We start from the raw sequence: 21,189 nt of genomic DNA, 5'->3' as shown, positions 1-21,189 counted from the left end.
TCTTGCAGCAGGACAAGAGGGGTCAGACTGCAAGAGAACATATGGGATTCTAGCGCATGTGCAGTGCGTCCAAAGGTGTGTGTGAAAGGAGGGGGGAAGGAAGGTGTTCTAGCTGCTATCAGTCTCCGTCCCTCTCCTCCCCCCGCTTGGCTCTACAGGGAAACTTTAATGAGTGAACTTTCCTGTGACCCGTGGAGGCTGCACCAGCAAGGACTTTGTATCCCTTAGAATAAACAGACTCAAGTACAATTAGGCATCTGAATGAAGCGCAAGGCGCCAAGCCGGACTTGGACTCACAGCAATGTAGGGCTGGAAGGGACCTTGAGCAGTCATCTCATCCAGACCCCTGCACTGAGGCAGGACCAAGTAAACCTACACCACTGGCTTTCAACCTTTCCAGACTCCTGTACCCCTTTCCAGAGACTGATTTGTCTTGCGCAGCCCTCGCATAAAAACGACTTGCTTACAAAATCAGCCATAAAAATATAAAAGGGTCACAGCGCACTAGTATTGAAAAAGTGCTGACTTTCTCCCTGTTACCATATAATTATAAAATAAATCAACTGGAATGTAAATACTGTATTTACATTTCAGGGTATAGTATATAGAGCCATATAAACAAGGCATTGTCTGTATGAAATTTTAGTTTGTTCTGACTTCGCTGGTGCTTTTTCTGTAGCCTGTTGTAAAACTAGGCAAATATTTAGATGAGGTGATGTACCCCCTGGAAGACCCCTGCGTACCCCCGGGGGTGCATGTACCGTGGGTTGAGAACCACTGACCTAGACCATCCTTGATGTGTGTGTCCAGACTGCCCTTCTGCTGGTACCAGCTATGAAACCCTTTACTTACTTGTGCACCAACTTCTAAACTGTTCCCTTCTTCTTTCCTCCTCCTCCCAAAACTGCCTGGTTTGTACCAGCCACCAGACTCTCGCCCCTGCCCTTCCCGTCACATAGTTGTTCTGATCCACTTATTTGTCTGAGCGATGACCAGAGCTGACCTAATCCTCAGCGTGGTATTTAAGTTCCACTGTGTGGCTCCCTCCTGCGTGGGCTGCAGTCCTAGGGTTGCTGTTACTGAAACGGGGGCACAACTGAGCAGGAATATGTGGAATGCCGGGTTGTGTCCAGACAGGACTGGGAGCTAATGGGTGGGATTTGGCTGAGGAATGTGTCCAAGGCAGGAGAAGCTGGTGCACCACTGGAGCACAGATACGGGTGGAAGAGTGTGCTTCCCCGTGTCTGTGTGCCCCTTGCCTGGGCATCTATGTATGCTCGTATGTGCACTGTGCTTCAGTACGAGTTCTCTGTGATCAGTTCATGCTGTGCATCTGCATTTGCTCAGTCCAGTGTACTCCTTGCTAGTGAATATTCATACTCCATGTAGGTATGCTTCCTGGGCCAGTGTGTTAAAGCTGCCCGTCTGCATGCATAGCGTGCCCTGGGCCAGTGTGTTAAAGCTACAGAGAGTCCTGTGGCACCTTTAAGACTAACAGACTGTTAGTCATCTGTTAGTCTTAAAGGTGCCACAGGACTCTCTGTAGCTTTTTACAGATCCAGACTAACACGGCTACCCCTCTGTGTTAAAGCTGTCCGTCTGCACCAATAGCGTGCCCTGGTCCAGTGTGTTAAAGCTGTTTGCACGAGTAGCGTGCCCTGGTCCAGTGTGTTAAAGCTGTTTGCACGAGTAGCGTGCCCTGGGCCAGTGTGTTAAAGCTGTCCGTCTGCACGCATAGCATGCCCTGGGCCTGTGTGGATGTGGTGGGGGCAGAAGCCCCTCGTTTATTCAGCCTCGGCCATGATGCAGTAGGGCAGAAATCAGGAGGGTTGCTCTTGGGGAGCTGGGAAGGGCTGGGGATCTCTCCCCCCCTCTGCCTGGCTGACAGTTTGAGACCTGGCCCTCCCCCTGCCCTGCTTCTTCCCTGCTAGACAGGGCTCCCAGAGGGAGGCTGTGGCCTTATCCAGTGATGCCTCTCAGAAGGATTAAGAAGAATTATTCTGTGCACAGAGGCACGAGCCGCACGACAGGCCCTGCTGTAAGCCTGGGCATCGCCACAGCAACAGAGCTGCTCCTCTCAGGGTGGCCAATCACAGACCTCCCTCTAGGCCAATGGGAGAAAATCTCAGCTGCCTTGGGACCTCTCTTCGCTGATCTTTTTCTCTCTTAGAGGCAGCCCCTCACCCCAGGCTGCAGCTGGAGCTGGAGTGTAGCACGCTTGCTGGCTGTGCTCAACCTACCTGCCCTCCTTCGTGCAGCGACCAGGCCTAGCTGAGAGCTCACGCTCTCTGCACCATGACCACGCAACTGGCCAAAAGCACAGACCCAACCGTTGCTACTTGCATGGGGGTGGAGAAGGCCTAGTTTCCAGGATCTCTGCTACCTACAAACCCCACAGCACTTGGGGGGTAGTTAGCATTATTCTGGCCGAGGAATAATTTGAGAACGTGTTACAAAGGTGTCAAAACTCATACTGAGGCAGATGCATTGCAGCCTTGCTCCCTGCGGGCAGGTATCCACACCAGCCTCCATCCCAAGGCTGGAATTACCCCTGCTGATGGTCAACCTTCCATGAATGCCCAGTGTCCCCCCATGAGCCCACAATTCCCATCCATGTCAAAACTCACCAGAACCTCCACTGCCCAGCTACTCAAACACCTATCCACCTCAGCACGGCATTCCCACTGCTGTCTAAGGATAAGGTTTAAGAGGCCATCTCTAGGTCAGCTGTCCACACCAAGTACCCTCCACCTTCCCCAGGGTCTTGCACTTGCTTTTGCAAACCATTTGAGGCATGCAGAAGATGCACACTAGTTGAAGATTAAATTTATATCCAACTCTGGTATAACAATCTTGGGTTTGTTACAGACAAAAAATATGAAGGATATTCCAGAAAAGTTATCAACCTGTACAGATGTAATAAAATGCAATGGCAGACTGAAACAAATGCCCAGTAGCTACTGCAGGGAGAACGTATTTGATTTCAATCTAGAATGAATGAAAGTACTTACCAAAGAAATCTGCAAACAAATTAGCCACAGTTTATACATTTTTATAGGCTATGCTGCTCACAGCACCTCTCTATATTAACAGAGTGTCCACTTCATTCTAACAGGAACAAGATACTCTAAGGACGTTAGGGAGAAGCTGTTTCAAATACAGATATAGAGGTCTTTGGATCAGGATAAGGAGAGCTTTAGCAAACTTGTGAATGCAGAACTTCACTCAAATCCTGGCTTCCTTCTGCTCAGGACCTACACGCGAGGTTATCTCAATAATTCTCACCAACACAGGGGTCAGTCAGCAAGACTGACTTGCCTTATACTGTGAATGGACAAAACACAGAGCAGGGAGTCCCCAAGGCCTGCGTGATGCATATGGAGATCTTGTGAACAAAAGCCAGGGGCTCTGCTGGCAGGGCCGAGGTCTCCCTCCCAGGTACAAGTGGAGGCTTCTCTAACCAGAGCATGAATGATAACAGCACCAGGACTCCCTGGGCTAGAGCACATTGAACACCCAGGTTTCGCCAGTGCCAGCCCATCAAGCTCTCGCCACGACGCTGTCCTCAGAGCAGCACAGCAGGACTGAGCATCGGTGAAATGTAAGTAGCTGTACAAAGACTGAGCTGCCCCACGGCAAGGGGATCGAGGTACCATTTAGCCGGTTTTCCTGCTCATAAACCAATCCCAATTTTGTTATTTGTAACCATTTGCCAGATCATTTGGCTGGGAAAATTCCAGCCCTGTGGGGTGTTTGAGTTCTTTGTGTCAACCAAGCTATTTTGTGTTGCGATTGGTCGCCTTGTTCACATGGGCCTGTTGCTGCTCTCTGACTGGATGACCAATCTTTTTTAAACAGGAGAATAACTAGTAGTGAGGGATGCGCTGCCAGTTTGAATTCTCAGACAAATAATTGTTAGTGTTAAAAAGTGTGAAACTTTAGGGATTTGTGCACGTTTCCACAAACAGTTGGCGAGCGCCCGAACACACACAAACACCAAACAGTACAACTCTGTGAACAGCAGGGGAGCAAAACCCAGGCTATGCAGCCATGAATATATTAATTATCCCAACAGCACGAGCCTCAGGAGCTCTCGGCTGGAGTTTGGCTAAGTGAGAAGCCTCTCTAATGAGGATAATTGGAAGCCCCCATGCACCCCGAAGCCCTAATTGAGGCAGATGGAACTGTAAAAACAATGTAACTTTTAACTGTTCTGATCTTTCATTCAGAAAACAAAATATTTAAACTTCACACGTAATCTTTGGCAGCTGGGATTCCGCTGGCAGAAGTTCTGATGCTGAGAGACACTGAAACCCGTGAACTGGAATGTAACAGGTCCAGGTTGGCAATGCAGGCCTGAAACAAGACTGAAAATCGACAGGGTCTTATGAATCCAGGCTTGTGCAGGAAACCAGCCTGACCACCAGCCACATTTGCACAGGCCTTGTTTTAACGTGCTGCAGGCAGGAGCATTGTTCTGATTGCATACATGCTTGGCTGCAAAGTCAAAGCTCCCTCCGCCATAGTTATGAGCGTCTAAGGGAGCGCTGTGTGGCTTCTGGAGCGAGGAAGCTGACAGCAGCATCTCCAATCTCTCTTCAGCTTCACCAATCCTAGGAAAGCGTCAAGGGAGGGACAGGCAAATGGCTCGTGGCTCTTCAGGAAGGCTCGAGTGGGGGGATCAGTCATTTACTAAATACATTAATCAGGGCTCAGCATTTTCATTTGGAGGAGGCGCCTGGATTATCCTTGATTTCTGTGACGCTGGATTTGCAGAGATCAGGAAGGGAAGGAGAGATTTCCAACACCTGCTCCCTGTGCGGTTTTATGGCCGGGAAGTGGTTGGGTTTAACGTCTATTTTAACGTAGGGCAATGTGCTGCCGTCCAAAGAGGGAATTACAGATGAATGGGGCAAATTGTTCCTCCGCCTGTCACATCTCCAGCATGGAGACAAAACCCTCTTTTGACTCAGAAAACAGTGAGCTTATGTAAGAGCCAGCAGCCCACGGGAACCTCCCAGCACTACAACAGCACCACTCAGTCACAATTCTGTGACAGCCCACCAATCACCACCCAGAACTTTGAAGGACTCTAGAATAATTGACCAATTGCTGTGCAGGACTTTCAAGGGCTCTGCCATCCTCCACCAGTCAACATGCAGGACTTCCGATGGCTTCGTGATTATCTACCAGAATTAGAAGCAGTTTGGGTCAGTACCACCAGCTCCTGCTCTCATGGGATCACACATGATCCTGTGATATAATAACCCAACTGCCCATCTGGAGTCTCTATGTTGAGGCCATTGCCTCCGACACAGATTCTCCCCTTCACCAGAAAAGGAAACCCACAGGTTCCACATTGAAATGTCACCAGCACAGTTCAAAACTTTACATCTAGCTTTAAAACGACTGTCAAAACTGTTCAAAGCATCCCACCGACGTTTCACTGTAACAACAGCCGGGAAGATGAAAAGTGCCATAAATTATTCACTCACAAAAGAAATGAGAAGGGGGAGGAGGGGAAAGAGGAGAGGCTGCAAAGGAGAGAGACTCAATACAAATTAGACAGACAGAGTGAGAATAGGGGGCCTCATGCAGGGCCATTGCTGGGAGGGAGACCAACATTAATTAAAGGCAAATGAGCAGCCTTGAAGGACTCCTCCTCACCTAATGACCAGGAACCTGTGAACTCCAGAGGAGGGGCCAGCCAGTGTCAATCTGCTTCGTTCCAGCCCCAGCTCCCACTAACAGGCCGGGACAAACACCCATTACCAGGAAGCCCATCTTCTCTAGTGCCTGCCTGGCTGATTTCTTTTGAGATGCTTAAAAAAAATGTTCATGGGAGCAGAGCAAGTGAGGCTGGTGAAGGCGTTCTATTTCCTGTCTTTTTTCATTAATGCAAACCTCGTGATACCCAGACAAAGTGTCCATCCTCCACCCCCTGTGACTGTATTCTGTCAGTGTCTTCACTGAGCCAGACAGCTGGTAATGCTGGACACAATGTGTGTCTACTGACAAGGGAGTGCTGTTTGCTCTCTCCTGTATTGTGTAGGAAAGGTGTCTCCTCGTGCTATCTCCCAGCCCATCTTCTCCCTCTCCCCCCACTGCCAGCGTTATGGCATGAGGCCAGCTTTGCTGTACAGGCAGAGGGAGGGGCTGGCTAGAGCACAGCTCAGGGTCTGTGAGGGATGGAAGTTTTCCCGTTTGCCTATGGGAGCCAAAGCCCAGAAGCAAACACAGCAGAAAAGCAGCATCTCGACAAGCAGTCTCCTTGGCCTGGCCTTCCTCTTCCTACTGCGATGGCCTGAGCCATCACCTCACGCGCCATATTGTGGCCCTCCCAGCACTATGCTTCCCTCGCCACCGTGCAGCCAAGTTTTGCCCTTAGGTCTTTTATTAAGAGAGATTTTCTCTTTCCTTTTTTAACAGGTTTTAGGCTTGGTTTGTTCTAAAAAAGAGTCGACGTTTGTGTCTGGGAAATGAGGGCAGGACTCTAGGAGGGGGAAGGGGTTAGGAACGGGAGACTGAACCTTTCGTCTCTCCGTTGCTGGCAAGCCGATTCAAACCCAGCCAATAGGGACCTAAGGTGGTTACTGTCTGAGAGCCAGTCAGTGCCACAGTTCCTAGTGGGCAGATGTACATCATCACAACTGACACCAGCTGCTCCCCTCATTGGCTGTCAATGGCTGAATGGGCTATGGAGTCAGAGGTGGTACTTCTTGGGTGAGGGGGAGTCATATAGGCTGGGTGGCATAGGAAAAACTCGCCAGGCTGGAGCCTGTGTTGTGGTTAAGTCGGGGACTTCTGTAGCTGGTGAATTCGGTCAATAAAACCCCAAATACCTAAACTAAAATGGTTCCCAATCCTGCTGGAAAGGCGTAACGAGTGGGGTACCGCAGGGGTCTGTTTTGGGACCGGCTCTGTTCAATATCTTCATCAACGACTTAGATATTGGCATAGAAAGTACGCTTATTAAGTTTGCGGATGATACCAAACTGGGAGGAATTGCAACTACTTTGGAGGACAGGGTCATAATTCAAAATGATCTGGACAAATTGGAGAAATGGTCTGAGTTAAACAGGATGAAGTTTAACAAAGACAAATGCAAAGTGCTCCACTTAGGAAGGAAAAATCAATTTCACACATACAGAATGGGAAAAGACTGTCTAGGAAGGAGTACGGCAGAAAGGGATCTAGGGGTTATAGTGGACCACAAGCTAAATATGAGTCAACAGTGTGATGCTGTTGCAAAAAAAGCAAACATGATTCTGGGGTGCATTAACAGGTGTGTTGTGAGCAAGACACGAGAAGTCATTCTTCCGCTCTACTCTGCTCTGGTTAGGCCTCAGCTGGAGTATTGTGTCCAGTTCTGGGTGCCGCATTTTAAAAAAGATGTGGAGAAATTGGAAAGGGTCCAAAGAAGAGCGACAAGAATGATTAAAGGTCTTGAGAACATGACCTATGAAGGAAGGCTGAAAGAACTGGGTTTGTTTAGTTTGGAAAAGAGAAGACTGAGAGGGGACATGATAGCAGTTTTCAGGTATCTAAAAGGGTGTCATAAGGAGGAGGGAGAGAACTTGTTCACCTTAGCCTCTAAGGATAGAACCAGAAACAATGGGTTTAAACTGCAGCAAGGGAGGTCTAGGTTGGACATTAGGAAAAAGTTCCTAACTGTCAGGGTGGTTAAACACTGGAACAAATTGCCTAGGGAGGTTGTGGAATCTCCGTCTCTGGAGATATTTAAGAGTAGGTTAGATAAATGTCTATTAGGGATGGTCTAGGCAGTATTTGGTCCTGCCATGCGGGCAGGGGACTGGACTCGATGACCTCTTGAGGTCCCTTCCAGTCCTATAATCTATGAATCTATGAATCTATAAACTAAACAGTAACAGGGAAAGGAGCGAAACTTGCCATCAATTAGCTGGCTTAATCTGCATCCCCGCTTAGGCACTGGGAGAGCAATTTAGGGCAAGCTCTGCTTGATTTACCTGCAGAAAGAGTTACCGTCTGGCAGAAGATGGTTTTTAGTTAGAAGCAAAGGCAGGTACAAGCCAGGCAGGAAGGAAGGAAAGCCTGGACAGAGAGCGTGCACAGGCTAGCAAGGATGTTTCGGGAGCAGCTCTGGATTGCCCAAACCTGCAGCAGCAGCAAGAGAAAAGAGAAGCTGACCAAAGAGGTCTGTGACTGGTCTGGAAAGGGCCTAGGAAAGAGAACAGCTGCCCTGAGAGAACTCTAGCAGGGTGGGCAGGATTTACTGATCCCTGCTGCAAGGGCTGTAGCTCTTCTACACTCATGACAGATCCAGGAGGGCTGGAAGAGCACAGAGGCAGGGAGCCTGAAGAGATATGATGGGCCACTGGATGAAATCTGCAGGAAGCCAGCCAATGGCCCAAGGCAGTGCTCACTGGACTGTGATTTGAGAGGAAGCTCTTTGGTGGTTACCTGCATGGGAAATCAGATGTGTGTGCTTGGAGTGTCATGGAAATGCCAGTTTGGCTGTCAGTGCTCTACGGGTCAAATTCAGCCCTCAGTTACATCCCTGCCTGCAACCCCACTGAGTCCCTGGGGTTGCACAGGTGTGACTGAGAACAGAACTTGCCCCTTCTCTGGAGGGGAGCTGGGCCTTTAAGAGGAGCTCAGGCCCAGTCTCCACACCTGTGCCTGGGTTCGCTCTCCAGTCATGTGACTGAGAGGCAGGGGTGCTGGGAACTATAAAGTGCAGCCTCTCCAGTAAGTGGTGGGAGTGGCAGCAGTTTGGGGCTGTTCACTCAAGTGAGCTTGGGAAGCAAAAGGCCTGGGAGAAGACAGGATAAAAAACTAGGAGGGGTGAATCCAGAGGAGGAAAAGGTCTGAAGCAAGGCCTGGTGTGGGTACAGGTCCTTGTTTAGGGGTTCAGGCCAGGCCTTGTGGAGAGGATGAGAGGCACCCTACCCACTTCAGCCCTGTATCAACATGGGGGAGGCTGGGGCAGACCCTGTGAAGGGTGCAGGATTATGGAGCCCGGAGAGAACCAAGGAAGGAGGCATGCTGCCTGGGGGTGGTGAATGAATGTCACAAAGGCTCTGTGTCCATGGAGATGAAGATTGTGGGTGGCCAAGGATGCATTTTCATTCTTTACCCTGGAAGGGGAGGGCTCTTGCTTTGACTGGAGGGCCCAAAAGCACCACGGATGGACACTACAGCCTGGAAGGGAAATTGAGGAATGGACATGCCCCTGGATGTGGTAAGTGACCCTGTTACAGCCCTATATGTATAAGCAGAAATGTGTGCAGCACTCTGAGGGGCTGGGAGATAAGCTTTTGGCATGTCTGAGGGGAACATGTAGCATCATGCTGGAGGCTAGTACCAGGTGTGACCTGGGCAGCTGAGAAGCCTGGAAGCTGGGGGTGTAGCAATGCTGATAGCTAACGGTGAACTTGCTGCATGAATGTAAACCCCGGTTCCTGGTACGTGCTGAGCTCTCCTGGGAGGCTCCTCTCCAAGTAGAACGTCTAGCAATACATTGCTTAGGAAGTCTAAAGCCTTGTGACACACCAAGGTACCCATGCGCCACAGCGCACAAACGGCACCAGAAAGGAGGTGGGTGTCTGGGGACGTCCTGTGTACTGCCTTCACCCCTTGCCCAACCCACCGTGGTCCATCCAAGGGATCTCTGTGATACCCCTCCCAGGCCCCACTGGAGGAGTATGTCCAAGGAATACCCCCAGTATCTGCCCCATAGCTGCCTCCTTAAAACATTCTCAAGGGAAATGCCTCCTTCCCTTGGCCTTGAGGAATATCTCCAGGGGACATCCCTGATAGGTTGTTTAGCATTAAGCAGGTTAAGCATGTCCTTCCTCTTAGGGCAGGGATTAGTGACCGTTCCCCCCATGCAGAACAGATTCTGCAGTGGCCCTGCCCATCAAACACTGGATCAGTACCAAGGCAAGCCTTGGCTGAAAGGGGATCTGTCCCAGCACAGTGACACAGGACAATGCTGGGCTGCCCGTTCCCTGCGGTAGGGAAATGTGTCTGTACTCAAGGGCTGGTTTTCCACAGCCTGTTGTTGTTGTTTAAAAAGGGATGTGGGGATGAGTTAAGATCCCTTCTCCCTCCCCCACGCTTTGTGCTGAGAGCACCTGCAGCCTGATCCCTGACTAAAGTAGCTGAGTGGTGACAGCTCTTGTGTGGCAACGTATTATCCATTTTGGGGAGAACTCCTAGAAAACATGGTGGGACTGTGCTGTTCCGTACTAGCCCCAGAGAGATCATCAGGAACCAGTTAGCAAGTAAAAAAACCACAATAAATACACATGATCCAGGGACCTGCCTCCCTAAATGCTTGGTATTTAGTCTGAATGATTTGTAATCTGTAATCTACTAGTAAATGCACCATAATGCAGTATGTAGAAATACAAGGTCCTAGTGCCATGATTCACTGCAGCATCTGGTATTACTGTCTCGCTGAGATGGGGAGAGACCTCCAGGCTGCATGCGCAATGGATAGATTTCACTGTGCTTCTCTATGGTTGACACAGACCAGTTCTGCCAGATGGAGAAGGCCAGAACCAAAACTAGCAAGGAAACGGTTCACTCCTTGCAGTGAGGTAAAGCTCCCTGTAACCTCCTGGGACACTAGGAAGCCATGAGGCCCATTTGCCTAGCAAGTTTCTATAACTTGTGTTCTGTTGGACTGGATGACTGCACGGGAGGCCTGGAGAGGAAAAGGCAAATGCTGCACTGTACAAAACACTGTACTGGGTGGGGCTACCGTGATGATCTCTTCTTGTTCTCCAACATGCACATTGACCCCAGCAAATTAATTCCTCAGGCTGTTCTGGAAAATGGCTTTCACAGTGGGTAGTAAAAAGTTCCCATTCATCTTTGCTCAGGCTTTGGGCATCCAGTCGCTTCCTTTTGGGCAACTTAAGATATGAGTAAGATTCGAGGTGGGCAGGGAATGTGCGAGAACCTCACATTTCCCATTGTGGGAGCAGCAGAGTAACCCACACAAGAAAACGGAAGGAGCTGGTTCTTGCTCCATTACTGTGCTGTAGAGAGTCTGTGCACTGTGGGACCCCATGGCTCACTCTGTACTTTTCCGCAGTTAGCAGTGTCAATCCTATGTGAACGCCACCTCTGCTGCTGAGACCGTGCCTCTGAAATTCTCCCAGACAGCGTCTTTTACTATCCCTGTTGGTACATACCAAAGTCATTAGCGCTAGTTGGGTCCCTTTGCTGTTTCAAAGGTTGACACAGAGTTTGCAGCAGGCCAAGGTTTCTGGGCAGTGAGACCGAATAAGGTGTTTTTTGTCTGAGTCGCTTATTGCTCCCTAAAGACTTAGCAGACCCCTACACCCCAAGGCAAAACAAACTTGCCTCTTGCGCACCCTCCCATCACACACACTATCACACTCAGAACAGGTTGTCAAACTGATCGGGAGGTTCTGTATAGCATTTCCTTATCGGGCTCTTCAAATCATGAAACTTGGTGATTAGTCCTTAAAATAAAGTGTGAAATCTGTATCTTCAGTTCATGATCTCAGCACTCGGTCCTCTGATTAGAGGGTAACTGTGCATTACAACTTTCTTTTGTAAAAAGTCTTCCATTGTAATACACATTCTAACACCTTTACAGCTAAACAATAGCAGGAGAGAGATTTTCAGACACAGAAGAGGAAGGCTAGGAGTGTTTTCTAATGAGATGTAGCGAAAAGATGAAATGTGCCTGTTCCCGTGGGCAGGAACTGCAGAGGAGAAGGTGCTCGCACACCACTGGCATTGGGACTGTGGGAGCAACAGAGAGAAAACTGAAACAGACACAGCTCATGAGGCACAAACAAGGAGGGACTCTGCTCCATGTTGTGAGATACCTGAGGAGAGTGCTGGTACCTCTTTTCCTATTTGTCAAATGAAATATCTGACACACCCCCTCCCTGCCAACTACTCCAGCTGTGCATCCTGCCTATTACTGACCCAGCCAATTACTTGTTTCTTGTGCTTGCTGGAGTAATCCCAGGGCCACAGTTTTGGAGCCATTATCAGGTCTTGAAAACAGCAGCCCTCACTAGTCAATGCGAAGACCAAAGCACTCACTCTGGCTCTGACAAGGCCTGGCACTTAAATGCAAGGTGTGTTTACACTGTCCAGTTGCAATTCCTGCTGTAGTGGAGTGTTTGTTCGGGGAGTTGCCCCCAGCCCAGGGCCCTTGTGACAGAAAGCTGTTAGCAGATGGCCTCGATTCAGTTCCTAGTGGACAGATGTCCATCACAAAACCCCTTACAAAAATGGGGACTGCCTTTGTTGGCAGTCTCGGCAGAGAGGCTAAAAGACTGAATGGGCCTGGCCACCCACCCAGCCTGGGGGATGAAAAGGGGGCGTGATCCCTTCAGGTCAGGGACAAGGTGTTTGGCAGGGTGCTTGCACTGCCACTCTCCGTACTGTCCCTGGACAAATAGACAAATTTGGGCAATAAAAAAAAGAGCCATGTCCACTCTACAGCCGTAAGGAGACAGCCCCTTGACCCAGGACTCCAAGGAAATGGGCATGGTTTAAAAACTGTGGCTCATTAAATTCTCTCTCCCTTTAAGCCCTATTTGCCTCTCCATTTTCCCCACGCTCAGCAGCTGTTCTCCTGGACTATCCCTCCCACCATCGCATCTTCCTCACTTCTGGTTTGTCTCCTGTGCCTGAAGCATCATTTCATTCCTCCCCCCTCAGACCTTCCCATCACACCCTCTGGCTGCTTCCGTCCTTGATGTTGCTGGCAACTGGACTGGCCAAGGCCTTCCATCCCAGTGGCACCAGTCCACATCCTAGAACTCAGTCCAGCATGTGACATGGGCCATTGGTATTCACTGGAAATACGGAATCATCCCTAACTTAGTCAGTCCTATAAAATTCCATAGTATCGGCCAGTCTAATGGAGACCCCAATCATCTGGTTTCAATTAAAGTGTCCTCCACAGCCAGCATGCTTATTCTTGGGCTCTATCATCTCCGATCTGCTATTCCCATATATTCCATTCCTCTCCTCCCCCTGACCCATATGAGAGCCCCTGAGGCATGTGCACAGACTCGACAGGGGAGAAGAAATCACATGTACAGTTTAAACTCAGCCCCTGAACCAAATGAAAGGAGCTACAAAAGAGAGTATGCATCCGAAGAAGTGGGCTGTAGTCCATGAAAGCTTATGCTCTAATAAATTTGTTAGTCTCTAAGGTGCCACAAGTACTCCTGTTCTTCTTTTTACAGAAGAGAGGGTTTCTCTAGGCAGAAACCATAGGTGTGGAGCCTGATTGAAATGGAACACTTAACGTTTAATGAGTGATTATAAACCTTCTGTGCAGGGGCGGCTCTAGCTTTTTTGCCACCCCAAGCACGGCAGGCAGGCTGCCTTCGGCGGCATGCCTGCAGGAGGTCCGCCGGTCCCGCGGCTTCGGCGTATCCGCCACCGAATTGCTGCCAAATCCGCGGGACCGGCGGACCTCCCGCAGGCATGCCGCCGAAGGCTGCCTGACTGCCGCCCTCGCAGGGACCGGCATGGCGCCCCTTGTGGCTTGCCGCGCTTGGAGTGCTGGTGCCTGGAGCTGCCGCTGCTTCTGTGCCAAAGAACTGCAGCCCTTCCTCCCCTTGCTCTATACGGACACCTGCACCGTGACAGCCCCACAAAAATACACCCTCCAGGGTGTGTGTCCTTGAGAGAGGATACTCGCCCTTGGAGAGAGAAGTGTTGTTCCCATGATACTCACAATTTCCAAAGGGTGGGGGGAGCCAGAACTTTAGTCTCAGTGAAGAAATCTTAAGCTCCTGCCTAAAGCATTGTCCTTTTGCATACTGCAGCGTTGGGGAAAGGGATCCAACGCATTTCATTCTAGAGCATTCATGAGTGACAGTGCTGCATCACAAACCACGGACTGGGAAATGTTCTCTGTCACCAGAGCTGCAAAGTACAGAGGATGTAGAGAAATACCAGCCTAGAACCATAGCTGGGGCGGGTAGTACGTGCTGAAGAATAGAGTGCTAAGTGCAATAGATGATGGCACAGCCTGATGCCAAGCAGCCAAGCCCTTCTAAGGATCACTTCTGAGGCACTTGGGAAGTGACAACAAGCTGTGTTAACCTCAACGGATCCTTCCACCTACTGTGCTGCAATTGGACTGTACAGGGCTTGGCGACGTATTCATAAGGAGAGGAGAAGTGCTAGACTGTCTGCTACCACTGACACCGGGTCACCCTGCAGAGCAGGCAAGTTTCACATCCTCACGCAGGCAGCGGTAAGACTACTGGCCAGGCGCTGCTATCTTTAAAAACAGCAGTTTCTCAAAACAGCAGCTTTGCAACATAAACCAAACTTGCCCCAGTGTATCTAAGTGGAGAAAGCACCAGGGTACCAACACTCTGCCTCTGGCCATGAGTGGCTAAAACCCACGCCAGGCAGATATGCTGGCACAAAAGCCCTTTCTTTCCCGCAATACAGGGTGGTTTTCCAGTCCCTCCTCTTAAAGCAACACTAACTTGATCTGAGTTGCCCCAAGATACATCCACTTCCTATCCGCTCTCAAACTGCCTCTGCACAGAGCCCGGTGGAGACAATGAGGGATTCAGCCACTTGAGAACTGGGCAGAGTCAGTAGTTTGACTCTCATTCTAATACCATGGAGATGAACTTTGACCTGAACTCAGACTTCCACCCCTTATTTACTTTTTTAAAGCTAACATGTTTCACGGAGCTAGCACAACACCCCTCCTTACCAGCCTGCCTCCTCCCACACATTCCATGCTGCTCAACTTTGACCTTTCTTAATTACCTGCACTACCCAGGCAGATACCCCCACTTCTCCCCTGTGCAACCCATTCTCACTGCTGAGTATCCAGCCTCTTCTTGGATCAAACGTGTAACTCAGCAGAGTGCTTCTGGCTGAGAAGTCCATATCCCAGGGCCTCACCATCCTCCCTTGTCCGTCCCTCTGCACCTCCTACATCTTAGAGTGAGCACTCTGAGGCAGATTAAATCAGTGCTCAGATCTTGTATGTGATGTAACTTCTGATTCTAGCCCTGCCAATGAGTTCAGCTCTAGGAACAAGTGTGTCCAGTGCATGTCACGGTGACTCCGTTGCCTCTTGTCGCAGGAAGAGTCTCTTATCTCATTATCTGGATTCATGAAAAACTTAGAACAACATCGCGATGCCCCAAACCACAGAGCCCTTATCACAACTAGCACCTGCAACAGAGTATCACCAGACAGGTACCAGCAGCACGGAGAGATATGGAAAGTACACTCATTCCAGGTGGTACCAACAGGAGGGGTCTGACTCCAGTGCAGTCCCTGTGCACGTGCTGCTATGAAATCCAGCCCCCAGGTGGGACACCTGATCGAAATGGAGCAGTTAAAGATGTGCAAGTCCTCCCTTCCCCTGCCCCATGGGCATCAGGGGCACTCACCATCCTCCTGGCTGTGGAGATTCTGAGGGCTGCGCATGCTCTCGTCCTGACTGGGGCTCAAACTGGAGTTAAGATGCTGGTCAGCCGAGATCCATGTGGAGTCATTCATATCAAAATCCTCGCTGCTCACCGATGTCTCATCCTAAAAGCGAACAGGAAAGGGTTAAATCCGCGTTGGTTTTGAAGCTCCTGACCACATCCCTTTGGGGGTGCAGCAGCTCCTGCATCCCCAAAGAAACGTGTTCACCTCCTGGCATTCAGGGACTCTGAAAATAGCCCTTCCCAGCATGCTCTGGGCTAGGTAGCATTTCCCCTGCGGAGAGCACCAGTGCTCTGCTTCCTGTTTGAAGACGTGCCTGAGGAATGGCACAGTCTGTAATTGAGGACAATTAGAAAGAGCTCGCATCCTGTAGGAGCGGATGGCTGAGCCCTGGAGTTTACCCTTTAATCTCCATCGACACTGCAGTGTGTCCATGGCAGATAAACAGCTGTACCAGTGGCGCAGACAGGGTGTGACTTTGTTAAAATGGTTTTGAAAAGTACTAGACTGAATGTTGTGTTTAAAAACAAAAAACGCACACCCAAACAATACCACCACCATTTCTCTAACGGAGCAGGAAGGGTCAGGCCAGATCAGCCACTGGAGAAAATCTGCAGACCAGCTCTGACTTCCATGGAGATATGCCCATACACAGCAACAGGGGATATGCCTGTAGTGTGGACAGGGTCTAAGAACCTGCAGCCTACCGGCTTAACCCCTGGCTTTCAGCATGAAACTAGGATCTTCAAGGGCTTCACAGGCCCTTGGATCTGCCTGCAGATTCCTGGGACTTTTCAGCAGGGCCGGGGCTAGAGATACCAAAGAAGCCACAGTAACACCATGAAAGTGATGTAAATGGGACCTGGGGGGAGGGAGGGAATAGTGAGCCCAGGCACAATCCAGAAACATCTGTAGAACCCCCATTTTCTGGGGTCCTCTACAGGAAGGGATGTCTAACAGCAGAGAAAAACCCATGGAGCTGGGTAAGCCAAGATGTGACCTGGAGGTTCTTCCACTCTCCAGTACAAGCATGTATGAACCACATGCATCACCATGATAGAGTGAAATGCACCCTTGCAATTTGCGCCAAGAGCGAGGCCTGCATTTTTTTATTACAAATAATGCTCTATCACTAGTCCTGCTGCTCTGAAAACTGCCAGCTCTGAGGAGGGAACGAGCCATTTCTGAAGTCATGGACATCCTCACTCAGCAATGCCACTGCCTTTCCTATGGCATAGATTAAATTCCTCTCTCCCACTCCCACAACTGAAAGGACATTCTTTCTCTTCCTCCTTTCTAACCTTTACTGTGCTTCAAGAGACAGCCCTTGGATAGCTTCCAGAGCCAAAAAGGTCAGCCACTGGATTTCAAAATCATCATCCTTATAAAAGCAGCAGTGAGATTCTGAATGAAAGGAGCAGCTAAGGAACCTCGGAGCTGGGCCTTCCAAGCCGAGGCCACAGCAACACCGTTATGAAGGAAGCACGGATAATATGGGGATGTGTAACGCACTTGCTGTAATGGTTCCTCTATCTTCCTCGTCTCTTGTTCCCTCCCAAAATAAGACAGAGACCCCATCCAACGCTGTGGGCTGGAGCCACTGAACACATGCTCAGAGCCACTTTCTGCTTTAGCTACTATTGCCTTGTATTTAAAACAACCTTTCACCGGCTTGTAGCCTCTCCATTTCCCTCCAGCGTTTGAGCGCTGGACAAAACACCAATCCCCACTCCTCTTCCTTGCACCAAGTGAATGCCCCTCCACCCAGCACCTGCACCTTGGAAAGCTGCTCTGCCTCCGGCAGACTTTTTTTTTTTTTTTTTTTTTTTAATTGTGAACAAACTTCTCTAAGAACAGGTTTGAACTTTCTTCCTTCCTTGTCCCCGAAGAGCCATCTGCTCACTCGGGGCAGGAATTGCTGGGTTTAGCCGGCTCCCTCCCCCAACCCTCTCCTCACTGAGTTGTGCCTCAGAGGGAGTTTCCTGGAATTTACAGCTTCTGTACAGCCTCAACTTGAACACTTGTAAAATCATACACAGGCAGACTACACCGTATAACCACATGTGCACTCTCGCACTAGAACGACACAGGCACACTCATGCTCACATGCCAGTGCTACAGCACACAACTTTCAACCAAGCATGGGCATACACTAAGAGAACCCAGGCAGAAGCACGTTCATGCTTACAAACCTATGGCAGCTTGGTTTCAACAGGACACACACAGGGTAAACAGAGAGCAGTTTTTCTCGGCATTTTGGCTAAGATCCATACAACTTTTCTCTCTCTGTCTTCATTTCCAATTCATGGTTATAACATCATTTTTGACAAATTCGGCTGGGGACTAATAATGCCTATTCAACAGTGTATGTGTTCTATGACTTTAAATATTCTCTAAAAGTTTTAATCTGATACATTACCTATCATGAAACTAAGGGTATGTCGACACTGCAAAAAACCAAACCAGAACAACCCCCACCCTCTGGCAGTGAGTGTCAGAGCTGGGTCTACAGACCCAGATAGGCAGGGCTCACACTACAACGTTAAAAATAGCAGGGTAGATGTTCCTGGTTGGGCTCTGAGACCCACTCCCCTCCCTGGGTTTCAGAGCCTGGCTCCAGTCAGAGCAGGACTGTCTATTGTGCTACCTTTAACACTGAGTAGCTGTAGACTCAGGCTCTGAGAACTGCTGCCATGGTGGTGGGTTGTTGTTGTGTTTTTTTTTTCCAGTATGGACATACCAAAAATATCCTCCTCTTACACACAGACTGAACTGGAAGGGGATCTTCCACTGCTAACGTTTTATATATAGAAATTGCAAGCATTTATAGGGTGCCCATCACCGTGGTATTTGGGCATCCTTACAAAGCTTAACCTGGAACAATCTACCTTAATTAGACAGACTAAATGCCAAGGTCTCCTGCTACTTACAGCTTCCCATCCGGCCAGTCCCCTCCACATCAAGAGAAGGCCTGGGCCCAGAGTGCATCTTGCAGGGCTGAATGAAAATGGCCAGGCCCATGCTTAAGAAAATGTCTTTAAGGTGCAAATTCTAGAGGAGACTGCCCTGCCTCAGCACCCACAGGATCCTGGGTTCCAGTACAGATGTACAGATGTATGTTTATGCACACAGGTACATATAGCATCTTTCCTATCATTGTACTGGGAAACACTGGATTACATATAAAATCCCCTCACTACAATACATTGGCCTGTTATCCAAAGCATTCGTTTACCCAAGAGATATCGAGCAAGCAACTGACCCAGCTGTAAATGACGGAAGTCCAATAAGACTCAGGGCATGATTAGCAGTCTCTAATATGACCTATCAGCAAAACGAGCATGCTGTCGAGGTGGAACTTTGCAGAGGCAGGCATCCTCCTCCATCAATTCTATGCTTATCTCCGCACCTGGACCTGCTGCATGAGACTCCAACTGGGAGAACAAGAGCGTTTACATGTAAAGACTCCTGCAGGATTAACTTCCTGGCAGCAGTGCCCCATTTCCGCAGCATGCAGATCTACCATTGTGACCTGCAGCACAGCGGTCCCCCATCAATACCACACCGAAAACCAGCAATGGGAACTGCCTCTTGGTAGTGTCCAATCAATACATCACCCAAAGCAAACTCGTAACAGTGCCCCATCACAACCCCACACAATGGCCCGTGAGACGTTCCTTACAGCAGCACACAAACAATGCTGCCCTCGGTGCTCTTCCACTCTTTCTCTAAACTGCAACATAGCCCAGAGTCATGGATGTGAGATGTAACATCTTCCTTTGCTGCCTTGTTAACAGAAGTCCTGGCTTTAGCAATTGAAGATGCCCCTTAGCAGTATCCTGTCACTACTAGCTACTAGTCCAACTGCCACCCGTGCAAACTTCCTCATCAGAGTATCCTGTCAAAGCAAATAAGGCCCAGAGCTCTGTGACTTCCTTGCAATGCCCTATCAATGCCAGCAATGACTCCTGGCAGTGCCCTCCTTATGGCAGTGAAGATTCCAGTGATTTGAGGCCCATCCAACAATACCCTACAGCTTTTTTCCCCAGCTAGGACTCCAGTAATAACTTCCATTTCAGATTGTATGAGAGGGATAATTTTTCTGGCTGCAGCCCAAGAAGGCTTGTGCACCCAAATACACAGTATGGTGTCAAAACTAATGAAACAAGCAAGTTCAAAATATCTGATGGAAAAATCCCCTCTTAATTTTGCTCTGAATACCAATCCTGTGACTGCACAGTGGAGATGCTTATTGAATCCCCATCAGCTTAAGTGACATTTTTGAACAGCAGCACCAGCTACAATTCAGAGCAATACGGTAAATATACTCTGCCCTTCCACTCCCTTTCAGCCTGCGAGTCAGGCCGCTCATTCTTTTCCTCTCCGGATTCTCAGGAGAATTCTCTCTGCTAATTTCTTCTTTCCTGTAAACAAACTTCAAATGAAACTTTCATTATAAAAAGAACACAGTCCATTACCACAGCCTGGCTCCAGACTTGCCTTCTCTTCACCCGTACCATGCCAGTCATGACACAGATGAAAGCGACAGCAGCTGCCCTAATCAGCTAGCACAATCTCTTTTTCTTTCTCTCTCGCTCCCTCCTTCCTAACCTAACCTTCCTTCCTCCCTCCCACTCCCTTCTCCCTCCCCTTTCCAGCTCTCAGGAGAGATCTTCTCACACTGCAGTAAAGTTCTATTGCTTCATTTCTAGTGTTCATGGGATTGAATGATTAGGGGTCATGAAATATGCGTGCAGCTTCTTTTCTGAAAGGCAAAGCAAGTGCCTGTTGGGTATATTCACAGGGCCACACCCAAATATGTGAACAAGGACTCCAGGCACAGCAAGGGACTTGGAAAAACATCACTACGACTCTCCTTATCTTCAGTCCAATATTCACATCTGCTCTATAGACAGATTTGGTCTACATGTGTATTCTAGTTAGCAAAAGAAAATGCATGTGCAATATTAATAATACTTTGCACATCTATAGTAGTTTTCATTCAAGAATCTTCAAGCACTTTATAAGCATTTGTCAATTTTAAGCCCCACCATTTCTCTTTGAATTAGAGCAATAGTATTCCTATTTCAGAACTGAAGAAACTGAGTCACCAACAGCTGCCGTGACTTGCTGAAGACCTCAGAGTGAGTTGGTGGCAGATCTAGGAACAGAATGTAGATCACAGAACTCCATCTTGTGCTTTAATCACCAGACAATGATTCCCTTTTTCATGAATAACCTTTTCTCTGCAGAACTTCTTAGAGAACAACCTTTCACACCACAGGCTGAAACTGAGCGGGGTAGGAAAGCTTTTCTTATAACCATGCCTTGTAAATATATGCAGGTGATATCAGTAACCTGCTTATTTTACAGGTAGGCTCAGTTTCTCTGGAACTGGTTTGCAAATGCCTCCAAAGCCAGTTACACCCTCTATATCACACTTTATTTTACAGGATCTGAGAACTGTTAATGCGGTCTTGCTTATTTTCTTTTTGAGGTTATCTGGTTTTATTTAGAAGCATATCCCTACTTTTTTGCCATGACACACTACCCTGGCCTGTTCTTTCTGTGGACTCCAGAAACCCAAATCTAGGGTTGTGGTTGTTTACTTTAAGGGAAATATCAATTGCTCAACCTCGATCAAACAGGGGACGAGCACAGTCACCATATGCCAGTGTTAGTTTGACAGTAGAGTCAGCTACCTTTTTAGAAGCAACTAAATGTGGC

General features: G+C 48.9%; 1 protein-coding gene across 3 annotated transcripts in view; it reads right to left on the bottom strand.

Moving 5' to 3' along the window:
- NOL4L (nucleolar protein 4 like) overlaps window positions 1–21,189 on the bottom strand; it is a 95,168-nt gene that overhangs the window by 14,853 nt on the left and 59,126 nt on the right. For 2 of the 3 annotated variants that reach the window (XM_054045760.1, XM_054045762.1), the window contains one exon: window positions 15,423–15,564. In XM_054045760.1, the coding sequence (XP_053901735.1) occupies window positions 15,423–15,564 (142 nt within the window). Of the gene's footprint in view, window positions 1–15,422; window positions 15,565–19,940; window positions 20,004–21,189 lie in introns of those variants that run through there. The other variant, XM_054045761.1, reaches the window with a different exon arrangement.

The sequence above is a fragment of the Malaclemys terrapin genome, chromosome 12 (genome assembly GCF_027887155.1).
Source record: "Malaclemys terrapin pileata isolate rMalTer1 chromosome 12, rMalTer1.hap1, whole genome shotgun sequence".
Classification (NCBI taxonomy): Eukaryota; Metazoa; Chordata; order Testudines; family Emydidae; genus Malaclemys; species Malaclemys terrapin.
Note: the sequence above shows the minus strand (reverse complement) of the source record. Positions and strands in the feature narration are given on the sequence as shown.